General features: G+C 43.5%; 1 protein-coding gene and 1 pseudogene across 9 annotated transcripts in view; one reads left to right on the top strand and one right to left on the bottom strand.

Annotated features, from left to right (window-relative positions):
* The window catches only part of Pigu (phosphatidylinositol glycan anchor biosynthesis, class U), a 97,407-nt gene that overhangs the window by 31,390 nt on the left and 40,264 nt on the right, over positions 1-25,753 (bottom strand). For all 9 annotated transcript variants that reach the window (XR_015683117.1, XR_015683118.1, XR_015683116.1 and 6 more), the window contains 4 exons: positions 20,599-20,658; positions 19,298-19,360; positions 15,541-15,650; positions 12,432-12,532 (listed from right to left, as the gene is read on the bottom strand). Coding sequence is in view for 6 of the 9 variants with exons in the window: in XM_087652891.1 (XP_087509017.1) it covers positions 12,432-12,532; positions 15,541-15,650; positions 19,298-19,360; positions 20,599-20,658 (334 nt within the window). In the remaining 3 variants the exon portion in view is untranslated. The remainder of the gene's footprint in view (positions 1-12,431; positions 12,533-15,540; positions 15,651-19,297; positions 19,361-20,598; positions 20,659-25,753) is intronic.
* Positions 1,908-2,309, top strand: LOC120101922 (40S ribosomal protein S12-like; annotated as a pseudogene).

The following is a 25,753-nucleotide window of genomic DNA, read 5'->3' on the forward strand; positions in this document are numbered from 1 at the left end:
CCATCATTTTGTATGTTAATCTTAAAAACAGAAATGAGAAAAAGATGAGGAAGTGGAATGAACATTTATTCTTCAAAGCAGGAAAGTACAAACTAAGGATAATTGTGGTGGACAAAATAGCCAGTAGCACGGTGGCAGGGACAGGAGGAAGTGGCTGTTCCACTGTACTGATGAGCAGCAGACAGACGCTCAGACGTCTGTCTTGTTAAAACAGCTGAGCAGACTCTAAACAGGCCGAGCCAGGTCCTGACACCAAGGGAGGCCTCCCCCTACCTACTGAGTTATGGACTCTGGAACCAGAACCAAGTCACCCTGAGACAGGGAGGTGGCACCCATGAGAAAGGCAAAAGTAGGCTCAGGAGTCCACGACCTTGCCAAAAGTTTGAATAACAAGTTGTGGGAAATTGGCTAACAGTGGGGAAATGCTAGAGAGTTTAAAAAAACCAACCAAAACTTGACACAGCATGTGGGCTGAACATTCCAGGCTTTCGGTTTTTTGTTTTGTTTTTTGTTTGTTTGTTTATTTGTTTAAGATTTATTTATATGGGGTTGGGGATTTAGCTCAGTGGTAGGGCGCTTGCCTAGCAAGCACAAGGCCCTGGGTTCGGTCCCCAGCTCCGAAAAAAAGAAAAGAAAAAAAAAAGATTTATGTATATGAGTACATAGCTGTCTTCAGACACACCAGAAGAGGGCATCAGATCCCATTACAGATGGTTGTGAGCCACCATGTGGTTGCTGGGAATTGAACTCAGGACCTCTGGAAGAGCAGTCAGTGCTCTTAGCCACTGAGCCATCCCTCCAGCCCTAGAGAGAGTTTTTTATTTCACGTTTTGTACGCATTTGGTAGACCCATACATGTATGTGCTGTCAGAGTTGGGAGGCTATTGTTCCAGTTCATTCATTCTTATAAATAATGTTAAAATGCACGACCATCACCTCAACTTGTGCTCCAGGAGGCACCAGAGACTGAGATAAACACAGTTACCTCCTGCCCTAATTGCCTAAAATCAGTAATTGCCTGTCTGGAACAGCTGTCTGTAAGGCCCAAGGGAGAAAAAAGGGTAAGAAAGGAACAGGGTGAACTTAGAAATGTCTTAGAAAATGTGCTCTGGAGTTCAGGAAAACGCAATCTGTCTTATTTGTTTGTTTATGCACGAGGTCTCTCTATGTGGCCCTGGCTGTCCTGGAACTCACTATGTAGACCAAATTAGCCTGGATGTCACAGTAATCTGCCTTCCTCTGACTCCTGAGTTCTAGGATTCAAGGTATCTGCTACCACACCCAGCCCTAGGATGATTATCTTAAATAACAATTTTATAATAATAATTAAATAATTTAATAATTAGATAACAACAATTAAATCATTTTAGTTGTTTTATTAGTATTAGGGAGTGCAATCCATGACTTTGCTGGGCAAGTGCTCTACCACTGAGCTACATTCGAAATGCCTGAATGGAAATCTTGGCCAGAAGACTCTTCTGCCTGCTTCCTGTGAATAAGTGGCATCGCAGCCCAGCGGGATACCTCAGCTCGACATTCCTTCCTACACCAGTCCCCAGACCCAAGGTGCACTTCTGAAGTCAGTGCTTGCTCTCACCTGCCACCAGTGTTCAGCCATCTCTTTCTAGCTGGTCCCTTCCCTCATCGAAACATCAAATGACTCTTCTAAAACAGGCAGTGACTAATCTACACTGACTAAGTCGGGCACCGCAGTGCACACCTGTAATGTCAGCACTCCCAAAGGCAGGCAGGAGCACCAGGAACTCAACACCACCTTCGGCCTAGCTGAAACAATCCTGGGCTACCTGAGACCCGGTCTCAAAAACCAAAATACAGTTTGTTCCTGTCACTGCCACGTCACGTGTCAGCAGAGGTTCAAGGTCAGACTTCACCTATAAGTCACTGCCATGGGCAAGCAAGGCATGGCTGCTGGAATTGCTCATCCTGCTTTACAACAACAAATCTTGGAAAACACTCTCATCTACTACGGCCTACCATGTGGCTCTGCCAAAGCTGCCAAAGACTCAGACAAGGGCCAGGCCCATCATTGTGTGCTTGCGTCCAGCTGTGAAAAGCCAGTGTATGTCAAGCGGGGGGAGGCCCTTTGTGCTCAGCACCGAATCACACTAATTAAACTTGATGACAGCAAGAGACTAGGGGAATGGGTGTGCCTCTGTAGAATTGATCAAGGGGGGACATACTGTAATGTGGTTGACTGTAGCTGTATAGTAGTTAAGGACTATGGCAAAGCATCTCAAGCCAAGAATATCATTGAAGAGTTCCCAGAACTCAGAACCCAGCGGTGGTGACGCATACCTTTAATCCCAGCACCTGGGAGGCAGAGGCAAATGGATCTTTGTGAGTTCGAGGTCAGCCTGATCTACAAAGCTAGTTCCAGGGCTATATAAGAAACCCTGTATTAGAAAACAAAAAGCAAAATAACACAAAAACAAAGCTGGGCAGTGGTGGTGCTAGTGATGCTGGTGGCACACGCCTTTAGTTCCAGCATTTGGGACGCAGAAGCAGGCAAATCTCTGTGAGTTCAAGGCCTGCCTATAAAAATACATAGATATCTAGATAAATAGATAGATATCTAGATAGATATCTAGATAGATAGGTATCTAGATAGATAGATAGATAGATAGATAGATAGATAGATAGATAGACAGATAAGACAGACAGACAGACAGACTCCACCAGACAGACTTCTGAAGTCCCATCTCATCGATTGGATTAAGTTCAAACTCCAAGAGCAAGCACGACCTCATATCTGTGCTCTGTCTGCCCCACCTCTCAGCAGTTGCCCACACACCTGCCCTCCGCTCACACCACCACTGAAGAGGTGCTGAAACAGCACGCCCATCTAGCCATGTATCTGCGCTCAGGCTCTTCTGACTGACTGAGCCCTTCCTGTCATCCCTCAGTGGCCCCAGAACCCATGCAGAGTTAACAAAAGTAGTTCCAGCTAACGTTTGCTGCTCCCTTTCTAGGTGGCATGCATTGTGTAATGTCTACCTCAGGAAGGTGCCAGACTCAAGGAGGCCTTCAGGGAAACATCACAACAGCTCGCGAAAGAACTTTCAGCTCACTTTCTTGAGACACATTTATTGTGATAAAAGCACATATTCTACTAATTTCGCACAGGTAGAAACCAAGGCATAGAAGTAAGGTTAAATACAGAACCTAGAGCTGCCCACCACCCCAGTCCATCCTTTCAACTCTTGTTAAGGAGGCTCTAGGAATGCCAGTTTGCCCTTTCTTCCCTGTCTGTCTTGGGAACTTCTCAAGGGCAGTACGTCTTTCTTAATTCTGAGTCTCTTCCTTTTGCAGCACAATGAATGTGTAACTGACTGGATGAATGAACACCAATCAGTAACAGATAGGAGAGCCTTTTAAAAAGCAAGCACACAGCTGAAGGTGCTGGCTCGGGCTTTAATCCCAGCACTCGGGAGGCAGAGGCAGGTGGACCTCTGAGTTCAAGGCCAGACAGCATGGTCTATAGATTGAATTCCAGGACAGCCAGGACTACACAGAGAAACCCTATGTCAAGAGAGAGAGAGAGAGAGAGAGAGAGAGAGAGAGAGAGAGAGAACGCAAACCAATCTCCTTGTCCTTGAGGAAGAAGCCACAAGCATTAACAGAGGGTAGTGCATCCTGAGAAGTGTAACACAAATCTACTTTAGAATGGATCAGATCCCACAGATGAGCAATTAAGGACTCAGAATGCAGGGGCCTAGCATGGGGATGCTTTCTAGAACAGCGACTGGAGGGCTGAGCATGGGGATGCTTTCTAGAACAGCGACTGGAGGGCCTAGCATGGGGATGCTTTCTAGAACAGTGACTGGAGGGCCTAGCATGGGGATGCTTTCTAGAACAGCGACTGGAGGGCTGAGACCTGAATTCTGGGGTAGAAGCATGGTGTTCCTACACCAATGGCCTGGTGTCTGGGTATGAGACAGTAAGGCAGGCATGGAGGTTCACAAAGACTTGGAAAGGGCTGGTAGGTTTTGAGGAAATCTAAAAAGGGTAGGAAGAATGAAGAAGCCATCAAGTTAAGATGATATGTGGTTGGCAAAGGGACAAGGAAGATGAGAAGTAGTAAAAGTGACCAAATATTTCAGACAAACTGTGATAAGCAAACACCAGAGTCTGTTCTGTGTCAAACACAGGCTGGATGTCAGGGAGTCAGGTGACTCAGGTATGTCCTCATGGAGCTCCCAGTAAACAATACAAAATACAGGAACATAGTACGTCTGAGGAGGCCACGCCCACAGGGGATGCTGACACCTGAGCTTTGAACAGTGAGTAATGGAGACCCAGCATCTGAGGAAACAGCACAAGCGGATGGGAGGATTCCAGGCAACAGTGCTAATAGGTGGGATGCTAATTAACAGATGGTGGGGCAGGGACTCTGGACAAGGACCACACGGAAAGCCTGCTGTACTACCAGGAAAGGAGTTCAAAGTCACTCTCTGCTATATAGTGAGTTCAAGGTCAGTCTAGAATAGTTGAGATCCTGTCTCAAGACAAAACAAACAAAAACAAAAAAGAAAGACATAGGAACTATTAGCATAAACTACTATGAAATACTGAGTCTTGGTACCCAGAATAAGAGGCAGGATACTACCAGCATCCACAAGAGAAAACACACACACACACACACACACACACTTTCTTTTTTTTTTTTTTTTGAGGCATGGTCTTCTATCACTCAGACTGGACTTGCAACGTAGTTGAGAGACCTTGAACTTCCGGTCTTCCTGTCTCTGCTTTCCAAATGCTGGGTCCTCAGGCAGAGACACCACCTCTAGTCTATCAAGTGCTAGTTATCATCACAACAGGCACTCTGCCAACTGTGCTACATCCCCAGCCCAGTTTTATATTTTGTGTTACACCTGATATACTTAAATGTTGCAATCTACCATATAAAGTCACAACGGGCAGGGAGAAATCAGAGCATGAAGGGCTTAGTTCCAAAAATAATCCGAAACAAATATATACACATCTACAAGTGAAATAATGTCTAACCAGGAAGACCTGTGACAAGAGGGATATGAGTTTTACCCCTACTGATACAAATTACTAGTATTTGCAAGTACAGCCCATATAAGCTCTAGGTTTCATGAGCAAAATGTCACCTTTGGCCTGATCACAGGCAAAAAAACATTAGGATAAGTCAGCTAAGTAGATGCAGGGCCAGCTGCTGTATCGGGGAATGGCATTTCCCAATCTAACTCTGAATAAGTTTTCCAGCTCTGTATCAGGGTGGGGGCCACAACAAGCCTCGGCAAGAAGGTGCCTCTAGGGACAGCACCTTCCTGAGGGCCTGAGTAAGTGACACAACAGCAGGCCAGAGCAGGAGACAGACAGAAGTTGGAATGAGACAAGAAGCCAGTGGCCTGGCTCAGGATATAGATGTAGGAAGGGATATGTAGTCAGAGACTGGGTTGTAGACAGTGACCTATCCCAGGGCGGGCAGGCAGTGGGGCAGACCAGAATACTGGCCAAAAGGGCTGAGGTCCCAGAGGACTATCAGAAAAGGAAATTGCACCAGCATGTGAGGCAACAGGAGGCAGAGGAACGGCTCGGGGCAGGCCCAGCGCACTCACATCTCTTGCCAACTGGGCTCTTTTAACAGGAAAGGCTGTCTCAAAGCAGTCTAAGCAGACTAGTGGGGAAACTTCAAGCACTACTTTGTTCCAAACAGAACTGTGAGCAGGCCACATGTCATAAACTGCAGGTTTTCTTTTCTCTTTTTTTAAAGATTTACTTATTCATTTATTAAATGTAAGTACACTGTAGCTATCTTCAGACACAGCAGAAGAGGGCATCGGATCCCATTACAGATGGTTGTGAGCCACGATGTGGTTGCTGTGAATTGAACTCAGGACCTCTGAAGAGCAGTCAGTGCTCTTAACTGCTGAGCCATCTCTCCAGCCCCCAACTGCAGGCTTTTCAATCACTATTACATCCCCATCTTACAGATCAGGAAGTGGAGATACAAGAGGACAGAAGCCTAAACAATCCCCTTCCAGACTCCCCTGTCTCTCTGCACCACCATGCTGAGTTCAGCTATGATAAACAGTGTGAGACTTGTCTCAGAAAGCCAATAAAGTCAGTGAAAGTAAATTATATTAGCTTTAATTTTTACTGTTTATATAATGCGACAGAAACAGGGCTTAAGTATGTACAACTAATCCAGTTTTACTGAATAAATTATTACTAGGCATTACTTGAAGAATCAAAGTGGTTCAGAGAGAATTCGGCTAAGAGAGAATTCTTCGAATACTTTAATAGATTAGGAACACTGTGATAGTCTCTATTTATAGCAGACAACAGGGGAAACAAATGTCCAGCAACATGGAAGAGCCCGGCTTCAAAACAAATGTCCATGAGACATGGAGATAAGGTAGGGTGGAGAAAGACTTGCTTTTTGTTTGGTATAAATTTATTTTATTCTTACCAAGTGCTTGAACTATTTCTAATCTTTAAAATTAAAATGAAATTTACAAAGAAAATGACAAGTGTGTGCTTTATGTCTGTATTACTTTAGAAAGAACCCCAGCACACAAAATTTATGCAGTGCTGGGAATTGAACTTATGGCTTCGTGCATGACAGGCAAGTGCTCTGCTGAGTGAGAGCTACACACCCAACCCTTTGTATTGCTCTAGGACTGGCTCTCAAAAGAACAAATAACCAGGCATGGTGGCCCATGCCTTTAATCACAGCACTCAGGAAGCAGAGGCAGGCAGATCCCCGCGATACACAGTGAGTTCCAGATGGCCAGAGCTACACAAAGAGGCGCTGTCTCAAAAACAAAAGGCAGAATAAATTTAAAAATACAAACATTTTAAGATTACTGATAAATAGCCTCCCAGGAGGGTCACACAAATTTGTTAAGCCAACTTGCAATGTTCATAAAATATTAAACAAAATTGTGTGTATAACACTTTAAAATGACTGTGAATTTATTCAACAGAAATCAAGGCATACAGTAAAAACCCTCTCTGTGGTACCAAACTATAGCTCTGAGATTTTCTTAGAGCCATTTTCCCCACGAGTTTAAAGAACAATTATCTGTGTCTGTCCACAGGAGTGTGAGAGCCATTGGAGAACTTGTGAGAGTTGTATCTGTCTCTCCTTCCATCGTGCAGCTCCTGGGAATCAAATTCAGACGGTCACACTTGGTGGCAGGCTCCTTCGCCTGCTAAGCCGACATGTCAGCTCTTCCTAAGCAGGAACAGGTTCCTCGCAGCCCAGGCCGGCTTCAGACTCCTCACTGTATTGCTGAGGATGACCTTGAAATCCTGACTCTCACACATCTACCTCCCCAAACCTGAGATTACCGCATGTGCTACTACGACTGGCATTTCTTTTAAAATTTTGAATTAGGGTCTAAGTTGGTTGGCTGCCTCTCTGGTGCACTATGTAAGCAAAGGCGGGTCTTGAACTTAGGACCCTACTGCCTTCAACTTCTAAGTAGCTCTTTAAAGGGACATATCAATACTAATAACAAGAATAACAGTCATAATAATAATAATAAACAAAAGTGACATTTTTAGTACTGGTCAAGGTGACACACATCTGTATTCCAGCTACGTAGGGGGCTGAGCAAGAAGGATCCCTAGAACCCAAAGCTTAAAGCTAACCTAGGCAACCCCACAAGAGCTCTAACGAGGTTAAAACAAAACAAAACGATTAGAAAGGTGACATTTCCCAAGGCAAGTTCTTCTGGTTGATGTAACATATATCCTTTATTTTGGTGGACACTAGGTATCTTTATAAGGGACAGCCTACCTGAGCTTAACATCTAGAGACAGATACAGAGGCAGGGAATACAGACAGAAAAACTCTTTATTGTTAAGATCTGTCTCTTGCAAAATGACCACAACCTTCATAATAACATCAGAATTTCTTCACTGGAGATTGAAGCTAGGGGCTTTACGCATGCTATACAAGTACTCTACCACTGAGCCATATCCCAGACTGTAATTATTATACATAACCCAATAAATAAAACTGAAAGCCCTAAAGAAAGAACATCAGAAGCAGCCCAGAAGAAACAATGTCTTAGGAAGAGCTAAGCCATTTTTATGAGCTACCCTGCAAAGGTTAGTACACTGTACATAAACGGTTCCATGGCATCTGATGTTACATGCTGAGTATTTATAGACCTTACAAATGATTTAGCAACAGTATTTGAAAATAAGAATTCCTATGATATTCAAAATATATATATTTTTTTGGAGCTGAGGACCGAACCCAGGGCCTTGCGCTTGCTAAGCAAGTGCTCTACCACTGAGCTAAACCTCCAACTCCCATGAATATATGATAAGAATACAAATTTAAAAACAAATTTAAAATATCATGAGTTGGTAGGTTCTATTTCTAGAGCTGATTATTAAGAAAATACCTGGTTGTGAATGCAAAAAATTAACACACATGACAAAGCTAATTGTAGTGTTATTTAAGTAGCTAAATATCAGAAAACCACCCAAATACTGAACAGTAGAAATTGATTAAAGAATTTCTAAGCTGAGCATGGACGCTGAAACACACCTGTAACACTGCACTCAGGAAGCTGAGGCATTCGGATCAAGCTTGGGCTACAGCGTGAATTTAAAGTCTATCTGGGTTAAATATGAAAACCTCTTCTCAAAAACAAACAAACAGATAAACAAACAAATAAACAAATAGGTGTTAAAGGGAGTGGGGGGTCCTGAAGAAATGGCTCAGTGATTAGGAGACCAAAGTTCAATTCCCAGCACTCACAGCCATTGTTAACTCCAGCTCCAAGGATCCGCCACTCTCTTCTGAGTGCACAGCCCTCACACACACGTGCACATGATTAAAACTTAAACTTAAGAAGCTCCACATATTCGTTCACACACTGGACTAGCACTCAGTAATAACAGACTCAGCGGTGAAAGAGGCACATGTCCTTAATCCTAGCACTAGAGAGGCCACCCTGGTCTACACGGCAGGTTTGAGGTCAGGGCTATACAGCGAGACTCTGCCTTAAAGAAAAAATAAATTCAGACAGGGTTCTTGAGGCAGCTCAACAGGTTTAGCACACTAGCCTGACTGCATGAGTTCAATGCTCAGAGTCCACAGGGAAGGTGAAAACCAAATCCCAAAAGTTGTTTTCTTACCTCAAGCGTGCTGTGGCATGCACACGTGCTCACACATACAATACAATTTATAAAAAAAAAACTATGGATATGATCACTGTGAATCCCAGCACTCAGAAGACTAGAGAGAAGACCGTAGGAGGTTCAAGGCCAGCCTGGATACAGTTTGGGAAGGATTACGAGGTGTGGCTTTGTTAGGGTGGGTGTGTCTCTAGGGTCTTTGAGGTTTCTAAAGACTCATGCCATTCCCAGAGTGCTCTCTGCTTCTGTCTGTGGGTCTGGATGTGAGCTCTCAGCAGCCGGTCCATGCCTGTTATCTGCTGCCATGTTCCTGCCATGTTCCTGCCATGACGGTGAAGGGCTCATAACTCTAGAACTGCAGGCTCAAATAAACATTCACTTCCATAAGTTGCCTTGGTTATGGTATTTTGTCACAGCAATAGAAAAGTGACGAATACAAAACAAACCAACAGACAAAATGCTCGCTGGTATCTATATTGGACCATTTTTCTAGCTTCAGTTCTCCCTCCCTCCCTCCCTATGCACAGACTTTCTGTCAACTTTACAATGCCTTCCCATGGCAGACAAAGAAGACACTTCCTATGTTTTTGTTGTTGTTTTGTTTTTCTGTTTGTTTTGTTTTGTTTTTTAGTTAGGGTCTCACTGAACCTCAAACTGGCCTAGGACTCACTATTAACAGACAAGACTATCCTTTAATTTCTATCAATATTCCTGCCTCTGACTTCTGGGAACTAAAATTACAGACACATGTCACCATAACTGGCCCACGTGTTATATTTTGATTAATGGGATATTAATATATATATGATGCTACCAAAAACTTTAAAAAGTCATGCCTGATTGGACTTGATGTCTACTATGCGTCTCCCATTCCTAGAAGAACAAGAGGCTTAAGTTAGTCCCCTCATGCAAAAGGATGACAGACATAGAGTGGGGCCCTACCTACATTAGCAAACTCCAGCCAGCTGCTGATGTACAAATGACCCACGGTGAGACTGATGGCAAGTCACATCCATATACGCCAGCTGATCTACACGTCAGCTGTGACAAACCACGAACAAGGCAACTGAAAGCACAGGCTAAGGTTTTGTGGCTGCTTCAGTTGAGTTTGGAGTGGTCTGTTAAATAACCTTTTATTTGGGGCTGGCGGGCAGAACGGCAGGAAGGATCTCACTATAGAGCTCTGGCTATCCTGAACTGAGTATGTATATCAGCCTGGCCTTGAACTCACAAAACTCCACCTGCCTCTACTTCTCAAGTATGGGGATTAAAGACATGTGCCACCACACTTGGCAAAATAATATTTTCTGTGGCACTATTTTTGCCATAGAAATACCTAAAAGTCTAAAAGAAAAGTGGGAGAAAACTAGAACTATATAACTCCTATGTAGATGGAAAAGACTTTCAGTTAAAATGGCAGACCAATCATATGTATTATACTTTATCTCATTAAAATGACAGTATATAAGTATTAGTAAAACTAGCATTAAACCACCAAGAATAGATTCTAAAAAATAGTCTTTATAAGGTGTTAACCTTTATTTTTATGTTATATGTATGGGTGCTCTGCCTGTGCCTGTATATGTCTGTATACCACGTGTATACAGTGCCCGTAAGGCTCAGGAGAGAACACTGGATCCATTAGGGCTGGAGTTACAGATGGTTGTGAAGACACCATGTAGGTGCTGGGAATCCAGCTCAGGTTCTCTGAAAGAGCAGCCAATGCTCTTAATTGCTGAGCCATTTTTCCAGGCTCCGTGCCCCAATTTTTAAAAACTGGGTATAGTGACAAACAGCTATAACTCCAGCACTGGGTAGATAAAAAGGCACTGTAAGGGCAGTATGGGCTACAAATTGAGTTCCAGACCAACCTAGGCTGCAAAGTGAGACCCTGTCTCAAAGAAACAAAAATGTACATTTAGGGGCTAGAGAGATGGCTCAACAATCAATGGTGACACATACCTACAATCCCAGCACTTGAGAGGTAGAGGCAGGCGGATCTCTGAGAGTTCAAGGCCAGCCTAGTCTACATACTGAGTTCTGGGCCAGCCAGGCCTGCATCGTGAGACACTGTCTCAAAACAACAAGCAAGCAAGCAAGACGCCTCAATGGGGAAAGGCGTCTGTGAAAAACTGATGACCTAAATTCCACCCCAGAATCCACAAAAAAGTAGAAGGAGAGAACTAACCAAAGTTAGAGTCCTCTACCATACACACATGAGCCATGGCATGTGTGTCCCTACAAACATATCATACATACACATAGTATAACAGATAAGAGTAAAAGCAAAACAAGAACTATTCCAGGAAAAATAAGACACGGCATAAGACTAGAGCAATCACATAGAAAAAAGCAAAAGTAGTAATAGAAAATAAAAGTGATAATGGTTGCTACCTTGCCCAGCAGTGAGTAACATACAGTGCCGTGAAATGTGAGTTCTGACCACAGATTTGTTTACTTATTGGTGCTAGAGTGTAAAGCAAGAGCTTATCCACACATGCTAAATGCATACTAACACCAAGTCACACTCTCAGCCCGACTACTGATTTCATCAAGACTGAGATAGAAGAAAATCAAACAAAGAGGAGGCAGAAATATTGCTACAAAAGTCCTACGAGAAATCTCCACTTCTCATCATGGAGCGTGATTAACAATGCCTGAAACGTTATCATTCATCGTAAGGTAACTACATGGTTCAGAAACACAGAAGTAAGAATAGTAAAGTATTCCTCCAAAGGACTAGGCGGAGGCGAGGGCTCAAGCCTGTGACACCGGTACTTGGGAGGTGGAGGCAGGAGGATCAGTAGTTCAAAGTCATCCTCCCTTAGCCTGACTCACAACAGCAAAGACCGGCCTTCACATCTTACAGTCAGGATTGATTTTTCCTTCTTCCTGACCCGCATGTACAGAATGAGAGTCAACAGAAACGAAGCTGGACTGCAGTTACAGAAGACTGACATTCTCGTAGAACTTGTTTGGAACTCTTGAAAAATTATGTCAACAGTGATTCTCTGAGTGGTAGATTTTTAGAACTTTACCTTTTTTCTCTTTGTTTATCTAAATTTTCTATAATAATCTTATGTTATTTGTACATAATTTTTAAATGTATTTTTTTTCTTTTTGAGACAAGTTTTTGCTATATAGTAAAGGCTGGCCTTGAATTCCAGATCCTTCTGTCTCAGCCTCCCAGATGTGATAATAAGTATGTGCTATCGTGTCAGCTTGTGCATGCGTGTAATAAAACCCTGCATCTCTTATATTCTTCTGAAATGCCTTACCTTTTATTGTGGTCAAAATGAAGAAAGCAATGAGGGTGTTGTTGATGGCGCAGGTAGACTTGGCAACACAAGACAAGATCGTGTAGGGATTCAGGAGATAGCTAGGGAAAACACATAGATCTGTCATTAGCAAATCTCATCAGTGGGCCAGGGCCCTGGCTACCACAACCTTGAAGTTCAACTCACTTCTTTTTTTTTTTTTTTTTTTTTTGGTTCTTTTTTTCGGAGCTGGGGACCGAACCCAGGGCCTTGCGCTTCCTAGGTAAGCGCTCTACCACTGAGCTAAATCCCCAGACCCTCAACTCACTTCTTAGCCAAGCATCCCAAACAGAAGAGGATAAATAAAGAGGATAAATAAAGGCACTTAGCAAAATCATATATAATATATGCAAAGCTGTCATGTTTCTATTAAAGATCCTATAAACAGCAAAAATTTTCTAGCTTTTATTCTGTTTTTAGTGTTTTCTTTTACACCGTTGTGTGGTTTTTTGGTCTCATGTGGCACAAGCCAGCCTTGAACTAGTGATGACCCTGCATTACCACCTTCTGGCTTCCACCTTGTCAGTGCTGGGATCTCAAGTGTGTACCACCCGGCCAGCAACATTATCCTGCTTTTGTAGATGAGGAAACTGAGACTCACTGATTAAATAACTAGTCCAAGCTTTTAAAGCTATTAAATATACTCAAAAAATCAAGTCTTCCTGGTTCTAAAGCCAGCATTCTTTTAATAAGCCCTCCTGATAGTCAAGCAGTACTGACTCCTGAGCCAGACCCACAAACAAAGTATCCTCCTAATTCTACAAGTTAGTTGGCACAGAACTTCACAGGACATCTTGACCTCCCATTATGAAAGAGTTAAACTGGAGTCTTTCCCTGCTAAGGTGGGAAGGAATGGAATCAGAAAATAAATCTAAAGTGTTGGAAAGTCTTACACAGTCAAAATGGATTCTCTTTATTTCTGTCCTGCTTCTACAAAAAAATCTGCACCACCTAAAATGAAAATAAATAACAAAAATAATAGTAAAGTAAAACCAGCCGTAATCAAGACCAGGGGAAATATATAAGAAGAAAATAGAACACAAAGCTAAGAAAACCAAAGAGCTACAGCTGGACAATAACAGCCTCAGACAGGTCTACAGCTGTACAGTAACCAACCTCAGACAGGCCTACAGTTGTACAGTAACAACCTCAGACAGGCCTACAGCTGGACAGTAATAACCTTGGACAGGCCTACAGCTGGACAGTAACCAACCTCAGACAGGCCTACAGCTGGACAATAACAACCTCAGACAGGTCTACAGCTGGACAATAACAACTCAGACAGGCCTACAGCTGGACAGTAACAACCTCAGACAGATCTACAGCTGGACAGTAACAACTTCAGACAGGTCTACAGCTGGACAGTAACAACTTCAGACAGGTCTACAGCTGGACAGTAACAACCTCAGACAGGTCTACAGCTGGACAATAACAACCTCAGACAGGTCTACAGCTGGACAATAACAACCTCAGACAGGTTTACAGCTGGACAATAACAGCCTCAGACAGGCCTACAGCTAGACAATAACAGCTTCAGACAGGTCTACAGCTGGACAATAACAGCCTCAGACAGGTCTACAGCTGGACAATAACAGCTTCAGATAGGCCTACAGCTGGACAGTAACAACCTCAGACCTGACTGAGTTTCCCACCAGACAAAGGAAGAAAGGCTAGTTACATAATTCTGATTATCTTAGAAAAAGATTATAATAATTATTCCCAAGTAAAGACCTTAAGTCTAATACTACTTCCTATGAATGTAAGATTAGTAGTTCTAAAACCAAACGCCTAAAAACTCTTGGGGGTTTGGTGGGTTTTTGTTTTTTGTTTTTCCAAGCAATCAGACTTGTTACACAACCTTTAAAGAAATGGCTGCTGCTATTATGAAACTACCCTCAGGGGATACAAGAGTCTATAAGGATTCATTATGTTGCTAAACTTTTGGTCCTATTAAAGTATTTCCCATCAAATTTCTGAAATATGGAGTTGGGAACAGATATGCCAAAATTATCTCATAGGAGAAAAAACACAAAACCTTTTCTAAGTAGGGGGTGACACTAAAGAAGCAGCTGTCTAGACATCTACCTGGAATACTGAATAGGAAATTCATACACAGAGCAAAGGCTCCTAAGATGTACCCCACACCATCCCACAGAATACCTAAGTGGTCACCAAGGCTGACCTTGAACCTCTGATCTTCCTGCCCTTTTCCCAAGTGGTAGGGTTACAGACAAGCACCACCATCCCCAGTTTATTTGGTGCGGAGGATCAAACCTTGTAAGCTATGCAAGCATGCCTCTAACCAGGCTCCCTCCACAGAATACTGCTACATAGCACAGATTAGCCTCAAACTCTGTCTTCCCTCCATTAGGTCCTGTGGCTGAGATCACAAGCATGTGACACCGTATCCAGCTTCTAATTCTAAAAAATTCTAAGGGCATGTTTTACCATGAGGAAATGTATGTTTTGTTTAGTATGTGTTCCTAGAAACTAGCATGTTATTATATCTGGTGACTACTGGCTGATTAAATAGTTCATCTTGCCTATCTCAGAAACACAGATGAGAATGATCTGAAAGGATCATACTCACTGGGCATTAATTACTCCCAGAGAATTCGTTCTTAAAGTGTCAGCCACTGCCACTCTTCCAAGCTGGTCACCTAGCCCGGTGTTCTAAATTATAAACAGGGAACTTAATTATACATAAAATACAGAAACTATGTGAGACAGCAGCACACAAAGACCAAAATCTTTTTCAAGACACCACTAATAAAGGACTACCATGTTTTAGAAGCACTAGTTCTAATCAGGCTGGAGTCCAGGCCAGCACTGAGTCAGAAGGCCTTTGTGAAGGGTTTGGCTGTGCGTGCCCCTGTGTGAGTCTTTGTCTCAACAGAGACAGAATGGCTCTGTCGCTCTTGCTGGCCAAAACCCCAGTTGTGCAAGAGAAGTACAGCAAACACTGGATGACTAAGACTGCAAATCTCTACAACTACAACATGGGCAGAGGCTCATCAGGATTTCCCTTCGTTTCTTGGCACTGAGTCCTGATTTGTGGGGGAGTACTCACAACAGGGCCACTTTCAGAGGGATGTAGCGCATTTCCATAGGTGTCCGGATGAGTTCGGCCACATCTGGGGCATACTGGTCCAGCTCTAGGAGAAGTTTCTGCTTTTTAAACTAGAGGTGGGAGAGGACGCACAAGACACACAAAACAGATGATTTGCCACTGCTTTCAGGATGAAGACAAAAATCTTTGCCCTGGTCCACACCACAGTCCGTCCTGCTCTGCTTCTTCAGGCTCCTCACTCTCAGTCCCCCACCTAACCCCAAGTCCCAGTGCATGAACAGGCAATGCTCCTCGTGACCCCAGAGCTCTTCCCCAGCTGACTCCCACACAGCCGTGAGACTTCAGCTCCGCCTTCCCTTCCCAGGAAGGGGTGCACTCCTTTAGTGTGGATACACATTTTACCACAAACACTCTCAGCACTTCTGACCGCTGCCTGGGTCCTCCCTAGAGTGTAAGTTCCACAAGGGTTCGGGTTATTTAACTTGCTCTCTGTGTATGCCTAACACTTAGCACAGGGGGCAAATGAATGGACTAACGTATGGCAAAAGCCACTTAGTCACTCTGGGAGGTACCATCAGTGGTGGCAGGGCTTAAAAGCTCCATCAGCAAAACATGTCTAAGCAGTTTCAGGGATCCGGACGCAGTGTCTCAGGTTCCCTTCCTCATTCCTCTGTCAAAGGTTTGTTTGTTTGATCTTTTATACTGGCAAGGAGGAGTGTAAAGGAATTATGATGAAGGCAGGGACTGGAATGGCTGGGGAGCTAGAGAGCTAGGATGCAGTCACACAGGGGTGGAAAGCTCTTTGTTCCCCCTTGTATCCCAACAGAGTCTCGGATGTGGGCTCCGAAAAAGAAACATCATTGCAGAAAAGGACAGATTAGACTAATGTTACTTTTGCCAAAATCAACTGGCTACTGTCGGTCAGCATTCATGTCCCTCAGGCTGATGGGAAAGGAGGGCTGGTTGTGGAGTCCCCTCAGAACCAGTGTTCCAGGATGCTATGCAAGACTACAGGGACAAAAATCTCAAATCCTACCAAGACAAATGTTCTCAGACTATAAAGATCCTTTTAACAAAGAGAGACTTTTTAAATGTAATCTTTATTTATCCTTTGATATGTCAGACATGTACACAGTATTTTAACCACAGCCAGCCCCCAGGGCTCTCTTAACGACCGCTCACTCCTGCTGTACTCTCCAACCCAACATGTCCCTCTCTACTTTATTTTATGTATATGGGTGTCTTGCTGGCACATGTCTGTGAACATGCATGCCTGAAGCCCCTAAAGATCAAAAGAGGGCTTTGGATCCCCTGAACTGGAATTCTGAACAGTTGTGAGCTGCCATGTAGATGCTGGGAATTGAACCTGAGTTCTCTAGAAGAGCAATTAGTGCTCTTAATCACTGATTTCTAGAACCTCTCTCTCTCTCTCTCTCTCTCTCTCTCTCTCTCTCTCTCTCTCTGTGTGTGTGTGTGTGTGTGTGTGTGTGTGTGTGAGAGAGAGAGAGAGAGAGAGAGAGAGAGAGAGAGAGAGAGAGAGAGCGCAGTTGAATTTAATTAGCGTGATTTGCATGAGACCAGTGGGAGGCACTACTTACTAGAGCATAAACAACTTACCAGTGGTGATAATACTGAAGGAACGACTCCTCCTCCTTTACAAAGTGGGGCCTTTCGGGAATACATGCATTAACATTCTACCTAAACCTGTAATAGTGCACACACCTGTCCTCCCAGCACTCAGGAGATAGCCCTATTAGGGCTATGCCACTAGTTCAAGGCCAGTATAAACTACATACAGAGGCTCTGTTTAAAAAAACAAACAGGGCCAGCAAAGAGCTGGGAAAGTGAAGGAACTTGCCATCAAGTCCAACAGCAGCTTGAGCTCAGCCCCTGAGACCAACATGGTGGAGGAAGAGAGCCAATCCCTGCAAGTGGTACTTTGCACGTGTGCCGTCACAAGTGCACACATGAAATAAAGCAGGCACAGAGTACCGCTCAGTAGAAGACTGCCTCACATACACAGGACCCTGGGTCTTACGTACTCACTGAAAAGAGAGAAACAGAGCAGTGTATGTACAATCGTCCTGTGGACTGCTACTTTCAGCGTTCATATGAAGGTGATCACAAATTCTAGGTCCACTTGAGCTCTGTACCAAGACCCTGCCTCAAAACATAGCAACAGAAAGGCTGGGGAGATGGCTCACTGGCCGTGGGGTTGATCCCCAGCACTACACAAACAAAACAAAAGAGCTGGCATTCAAAATGAGGTCATTTGTGACAGAATGTAGATCAACCTCACTCTAACCAAGAGATCCAATGTTATAATAATCTGAACTCTGGAAATAGGGAAACAAAAACACTTCGAATTTTAATTCAGTTGTGGGGCCACATGGTGACACTCAATTGTCTGTATCTCCAGGTCCAGGGTATCCAACACCCTCTCCAGACCTCTGCAGGTAAAAGGCACACATGTGTCCTCTCAGAAGCCTGGACAAGGAGAATGGTCCCAAGATGTAAGTCTCCTTGGCTATTACATAATTAGGGGTAAACTTTATATCAATACTTTTTTCCCCTATTTATTTGTACACAGGAGCTCACACGTAGCACAGCGTGCTTATGGAGCTCATAAGTCACTTGCTGGAGTCAGTTCTCTTCTTCTGTCGTGTGGGTTCCAGGGACTGAGCTCAGGCTGCCAAGACTGGCAGCAGGCATGTTTACTGACTAGGCAATCTTGCCAGCCCAATCTGCCAAATTCTCTAATTGAGATTATTCTGTTAGGGCTGGGGAGTGCGGCTCGGTGGGATGGATGGTGCTTACCTAGCATTTTCCAGGGCCCTGCTTTCAATCTCCAACCCCCAAATTACCGTCTGAAGGAAAACAGATTTATCAACAATGGGAATCCAATTTTACTTCAAGAGGCCTAATACAGTGAGTTAAAGGCTACATTCATTTTTTTCCTTTGAAAAAGGAAAGACTTTTCCATGTTTATTTTAGGGGCTGGAGAGACAGTGCAGTGATTAAGAGCACTTGTTCATGCACAAGACCCGGGTTTAATTCCCAGCACCCATATGGTGCCTCACAACCTTCTATCCCTTCAGTTCCAGGGGATCCAACATCTTCTGGTCTCCAGGACACTGCACGTGTGGTACACAACCATACTTGCTCACAAAATACCCCCACAAAAATAATAAAATTAAAATAAAAATAAATAAAATAAAATTTAATTTAGATAGTATGTCATTAAGCCCAGGCTAGCCACAAACTGGTATAGAGCAGAGAATGACCCTACTCTTCTCATACAGCCTTTGCCTCCCAAGTGCCAGGACTGCAGGTGTGAGCTAATACAAACACGCCACTTCTCTCTCTCTCTCTCTCTCTCTCTCTCTCTCTCTCTCTCTCTCTCTCCTTCTTTCCTTTCTTCTTTCTTTCCTTCCTCCTTTCCTCTCTCCTTCCCTCCCTCCCTTCCTTCCTTCCTTCCTTTCTTGAAGTGTGTGTGCCTACATGTGTCTGTGTGTGTAGTAGTGTACGTGTCACTGCACATAAGTAGAGATCAGAGGATGACTTCCAGTAATCATTTCTCTCCTTCCCTGGAGACAGAACTTACCTGAGGCTTGCTAGCAAAGGCCTTAATCCAATGAGCCATCTTAATTTCTTAACATTTTTACATAGTTGGATCTTAAAGTACATGTCTTTTGATTCTTTGCCATAAGTGAGTTACCAAATACCACCAGCTTTGTCCTACCCGCTAATGACTTACCACAACTTTATTGAAGTCCTGAATTGCAAAATACAGGGCAATAGCAGTGAGGGCATCTGTTATCTGTCAAGAGAAAGAGGAGTAATAGGAAACAGAACCAGGATACTGAAGAACTCCGGGATGGTACTGCACTGACTACCCAGTACCTAACTCAGTGAGGCCAGGCTTACTTAGGGAGATAGGACAACAGATGCCCTGGACTACTATCCAGTCAGTCTGGTGGCCCACATCTCTAGAAAAGCAAATTAAATGCAAACAAGCCAGGCACTGCAGTTAATCCATCTGATCCCGGAAGGCTGGGGCTCTCATGAGGTCAAGATCAGCCTAGGTGACCCAGTGATACTCTGTCTCAGACAAAGCAAAGCAAAGCAAAGACGATGTGTTTGCTGTATGAAGGGAAGCGGGAGTAATGCCCACTGATCTGTAAGCTGCAGGCACCTCACACATCCCACGTCCCAATACACAGCAGCCATTAAAAATAAGGAAGACTTCGGGGTTTCTTTTTTCTTTTCTTTCTTTTGAGGGGCGGGGGGGTTGTGTTTAAGACAAGGCTTCTCTGTATAGCCCTGGCTATTCTGAAACTCTCTCTGTAGACTAGGCTGGCCCCAAACCTAGAGAGTCACATGCCTCTGCCTGAGTGCTGGAATTAAAGGTGTGCGCCACCACCGCCCGCTGACATCAGTGTCCCTTGTATCCTGACCCAGATTTTCAACTCCAGACTAATGTTTCAAGCTGCTCTGCTCTCAAAACTCACCCTGTCATCTCAGTCTTCAATTCTTGTCCTTGAAAGCCTCTTCAGCCCCCTCAGAATATCTTGGCAGAATACTTAGGAAACTCAAGATGCCCTCCAACTTGGCACAGTTAAAGCCAACCATAGAATTTGTGGGCTACAAATTTGAAGACTACGTGACCCAGAAACCAAAGAGCACGGAAGTAGAACTGAAGTAGGACTGGTCAGAGTCCCCACCTATTCCTCATACTCCATACCACCACCCCAAAGCCAGGGTACACACTAAAGATATTAAGGCATGGCTCTTGCTTTCTGAGAAACTCCACTTCCTATTTTACCTTTCAATTTTTTTTTTCTTTATAGACCAATGTCTCATGGTACAACCCTGGCTGGTCTGGAATCTGCTATGACTAGGCTGGTCTCAAATTCACAAAGATTCAAATGCCTCTGCCTCCCAAGTGCTACAATCGAAGGCCTGTGCCAGCACACCCAGCTCTTCATTTTCTTAAAAACAAACTGTAAATACAAATCTGTATATATAGATATTGATTTTCTCTGGGAAGATACTTACCATAAATACCAATTCTGCATAGTCAATTAGGAAATGAAAGAGGTATATTATTAATGGAGTCTGTAGGAGAAAAACAAAGATGAAAAAAGTTAAGTTAAACCTTAATGTAATTTATCCATTTCCAAACTGGGGATGGGGAAAAATTTATTCAGCTAAAAAATCTGGTTCTTCCTGCAACAGTATCCTGTACTAACTGAAAAACTTAGCATCACACGGTATCACTGAAACTGTCAATAGAACAGAGTAGAGGAGATAACAAAACTTGATGTTAGTTAGAAATTTGCCTGCCATGCTTGGCTTGGTGGTTCACTCCTGCAGTAGATACTCGGGTAGTTGAGGTGAGAAGACAGATTGAACCTAGGAGAAGTTCAAGGCCAGCCTGAGCACTTCAGTTTACCCTATCTGACAAAGTAAATAGGGGCTAGGGATGTAACTCAGTCTGTAAGATGTTTGCTTAGGATACATGAAGCCCCAGGGCTGGTCTCCAGCACTGCAAAAACCCAGTACACTGGTGAGTGCTTAAAATCCCAGGACTCAGGTGCAGGGGCCAGGAGGGCAGGGGAATCAGAAGCTCCAGTCGCCTTGGCTATATTGCAAGTTCTATGCTAATCTGGGCTACACGAGGTCCTGTAGGATGTCATACAGGGGAAGGCAGGTACAAGATAGAATGAGGCCTGTCATTGGACAGACATTCGCCTGTCATTACAGGACAACCAGGGCTACATAGAGAAATCCTGTATCAAAACCAAACAACAACGAATGTTACTTCTTCCTGGGAGACTTAGGGAGAAACCCACATGTGAAGCTTGCTGTAATCCCAGCACTTAGGTTGAAGTAGGGTGAAAAATTCAAGACCAACCTGGGCTACACTACAGAATTCTGTCTCAAGAGGAAAAGGTCTTGAGAAAAAGTCACTCACTAATCTTGGCCCACTGCTTTTCCTTTATTTTTAGATGGTTTTTAAGACAAGATCTCATGTAGGCCAAGCTGGCCTTGAACATACTATGTGTCCAATGATGCTCTGAGCTCTTTCCCAATGCTCTTGCTTTGGCCTGCCAAGGACGGGGGTTACGTGTACCCCCAGGACTGGCTTCACAAGGTTCTGTTCTGTTTTGTTTTGTTTGAGAGACTTAAATTGTGGATTCAATTTCTCTCATATAGTAAACATTCTGACCTGCTTTATTAATCTAGGTAAGTAATATTTTCTAGACATTTATGTACCTTTTCATCTAAATTTCCATCTCATTAAGTTTTGTGGGGTTTTTTTTTGGGGGGGGTTGGGGATTTAGCTCAGTGGCAGGGCACTTGCCAAGCAAGCTCAAGGCCCTGGGTTCAGTCCTCAGCTCCAAAAAAAAAAAAAGTTGTTTTTTTTTAATAATACTTTCTTTTTTGTTTGAGGCAATGCATTTTCCTCTCAATACAGCTTTAGCAGTAACACAAAAGTTTTGGTATATTGCTTTTTTCCCACTATCGTTCAATTAAAAATATATTTTAGGGGCTGGAGAGAAGGGTAAGAGCGGTTAGGAGTGCTTGCTATTCCTGCAGAGACCTGGAGTTTGGTCCCAGCACCCACACTAGGCGGCTCACAACTGCCTGCAGTTACAGTTCCGGAGGACCTGATGCTTCAGCCTCCTGCACTCATAACTCTCACATATACACACAACTAAAATTAAATCTTTTTAGAAGAAAATATACCCTAATTTCCAGGACATTTCTTCTCTGGCCCAGGGGTGCTGAGTTCATTATGTGAGTCCTAGGCTCAATCCTTAGTACAAATAAAAAAAACTTGGCTTAATTCCAAATATTTGTTGGTTGTTTGTTTTTTGGGACAAGGGTTCTCTGTGTAGCCTTGGCTATCCTGGAACTCAGAGCTCTGCCTGCCTCTGCTTCCTGAGTGCTGGGATTAAAGGCATGGGGCCACCACCACCCAGCTTGTCATTTATTTTTAAAATACTAGAAATGAAACCATGGGCTTTACATATGCTAAACATTCTATCACTGACCCGGGCTCTTCTTTTTATATTACTATAACTTATTTGTACCTCAACTCTAATATCATCATTAAAAGTGCCATAAATGATTTTGTTCTGACTTACTTTATGGTTTATCATTTGGTCAGTTTTGGCAAATGATCCACATACATTTGAAAAAACGTAATTTATGGGCACAGTATTCTATACTTTAGGTAGAATATTTATATATAATATATAGAATGTATATATTTATATAGTATATAAATAAATTCTATATAAAATTTGAATTACATTTGTATGGCATATAATTTGCATGGTATAATTTGTATCATATACATACTATAATTTGTATGGTAATGATTTTTAAAATTTCTATATCCTTATTGATTTTTTAATCTCTTTGTTCTATCACTGATGGAAAAAGATAGGTTAAAAACATCCCACTATTGTGACTGGAGAGGTGGCTCAGCAGTTAAGAGCATTTGTTGCTCTTGCAAAGGACCTGGGTCTGGCTCTCAGCACTCATAGGCTGGGTCACAACCATCTTTAATTCCAATCCCGTGGAGCCCGATATCCTTTTCTGGCTTCCTCTAATACCAAGCATATATGTGGTACACATATGTGCAGTTAGGCAAAACATTCACACCCATGAAAAAAATGAATACATTTTAAGTGTATGTCCCAAACCACCAGGCAAGGTAGTGCATACCTTTAATCTTAGCACTAAGGAGGCAGAGGCAGCAGAGAGATGTGAGTTTCAGGCCAGCCAGGGCTACATGGTAAGACCCTGTCATATACAGAAAGTTCCGACTAAAGGCATATTGATTTCTCCTTTTGCTTTGTGTTTTTGTTTGTCTGTAAGATAGGGTCTTATATAGCCCAGGTTAGCCTCGAACTCATTATGTGCTGAAGATGAGCCTGAACTTCTGACATTCCTCCAAAATGCTAGGATTGCAAGTGGGTGCCACCACTCCCAGTTTTATTCAACGCTATGCACTGAACCCAAGGATTCATGCATGCTAGACAAGCACTCTACCACGTGAGCTACATTCCCACCACTGCTTTGCATAGTCTGAAGCTGTGACTCTGATGCAGTTCTGTGTAGAATAACTATACCCTGGGTAGAGCAACTTTTATATTATTATAAGATAATCCTCTTCATGTCTAGTAAAGTGGTTTTTTGTTTGTTTGTTATATTTTTAGATTTAAAAATCATCTGAGGGCTGGAGAGATGGCTCAGTGGTTAAGAGCTCTGTCTGCTCTTCCAGAAGTCCTGAGTACAATTCCCAGCACCCACATGGTGGCTCACAGCCATCTGTAACGGGATCTGATGCCCTCTTCTGGTGTGTCTGAAGACAGAGTATTCATATACATAAAGTAAATTTAAAAAAATCATCTGACGGGCTGGAGAGATGGCTCAGTGGTTAAGAGCTCTGTCTGCTCTTCCAGAGGTCCTGAGTACAATTCCCAGCACCCACATGGTGGCTCACAGCCATCTGTAACGGGATCTGATGCCCTCTTCTGGTGTGTCTGAAGACAGCTACAGTGTACTTATATACAATAAGTGAATAAATCTTTAGAAAAAAAAAATCATCTGACAGTAATAAACTACAATAACTCGTCAAGCTATTGCTTGCATGACACAGTCCCTCCTTCCTTTTGCTTTTTGAGTTTAAGAGACAGGCTCTCATATAGTACAAACTACCCTCAAACTTACACTAGGTAGCCGAAGACCATGTCCGGCTCCTGATCCTCCTTCCTATGCTGGGATTGTAGATGTGTGCCCTCAGGCCTGGATTTGTGAGTGCCAGGGATTAAACCTAGGGATGTGGGCTTTGTACCCACAGGAATGTATTCTACTGACTGAGCTACGGCCCATGACCAAGCTTTTTCAATCTCTTTACTTTTCTGTGTCCTTTTATTTGAGATGCGCCTTCTTTTATGGTGATTTTGGTGATCGGTAGATAAGTGACTGTTTTGGTTTTTCGTGGTGCTAAGGAGGAAACGTGGTAGGAACGCACTCTACCACTAAGACGCATCCTAGATTCCCCTAGCTCTGAGGTGCATTTCTTTTTTTTTTTTTTTTTTTTTTTTTGATTCTTTTTTTCGGAGCTGGGGACCAAACCCAGGGCCTTGCGCTTCCTAGGCAAGCGCTCTACCACTGAGCTAAATCCCCAACCCCTGAGGTGCATTTCTTTAAAAAGAACGTAAAAATTATTTTTCTGTGGGTTGCTTGTGGCTTGGCTCTGAACCTTCGTGATAGAGTCTAATACAGCAAAGGCTGGCCTCAGCTCCACTACTGAATTTCTGACCACGATGCCACCATCTTCCTAATGTTATGATTACAGGCTCTGGTCCTACGTTTCTGCTTTGCCACACTGACAGCCAAGGATGACCTCTGATCTCTGGTGATCTCACCACCACCTCCTGAGTTATATACAGGCAGTACCACACCAGGTGTATGAGATTTTTGGGACTGAGGCCAGAGTTTCACGTATCCTAGGCAAGTACTCTACCAACTACATCACCAGCTCTAGTCACACTATTTTTTTATTTAATGTTATTATGTATGTGTAGTGTGTGCATGTACACGTGTGTACTGTACATGTCTTTGTCTGTGTGTCTATACTTGCATGCTGGTGCCAGAGAAGGCCAGATGAGGGTGTCATGTCCCCTGTAGCTGAGTTTACAAGCAGTTGTGAGCTCCTTCACGGGAGTGCTAACATTCCAATTAGGTAAGAACACCAACGCTCTCAACCACTAAGCCATCCTTCCACCCTTGAGCCTCACTGTGTGAACTCTGCTCAGTTTGGATGACCTTGGTGTTTCCAGGCCTTTACACAAACAGTCTGGCATTTCTTCTTCTTTCTTATCCTTGCCAGCTAAGCTGGCCCGCTACTATAAGCTAGCTCACCAGACCATCAGAACCAGAAAGGAAATGCACAGTTGGGTTTTAGTGTGGTGACTCAGAAGCAGCTATTCCTGCCACCTCCTGACTGCACGGAAAAATGTGCTTCATAACAGTGCAGAGCGGGTTAAGGATGTAGAAAGGTAGAAAAAAGCTACAGATATATCTGAGTCAGGAATAGTGACTCACATCTATAACACCGATAGCATTTGAGAAGCTGAGACCAGCCCAGGCTACAGGGGGAGGTCGAGCACAGCCTGAGCTATGAACAAGG

This window comes from Rattus norvegicus, chromosome 3, assembly GCF_021556685.1.
Source record: "Rattus norvegicus strain SHRSP/BbbUtx chromosome 3, alternate assembly SHRSP_T2T, whole genome shotgun sequence".
Taxonomy (NCBI): Eukaryota; Metazoa; Chordata; class Mammalia; order Rodentia; family Muridae; genus Rattus; species Rattus norvegicus.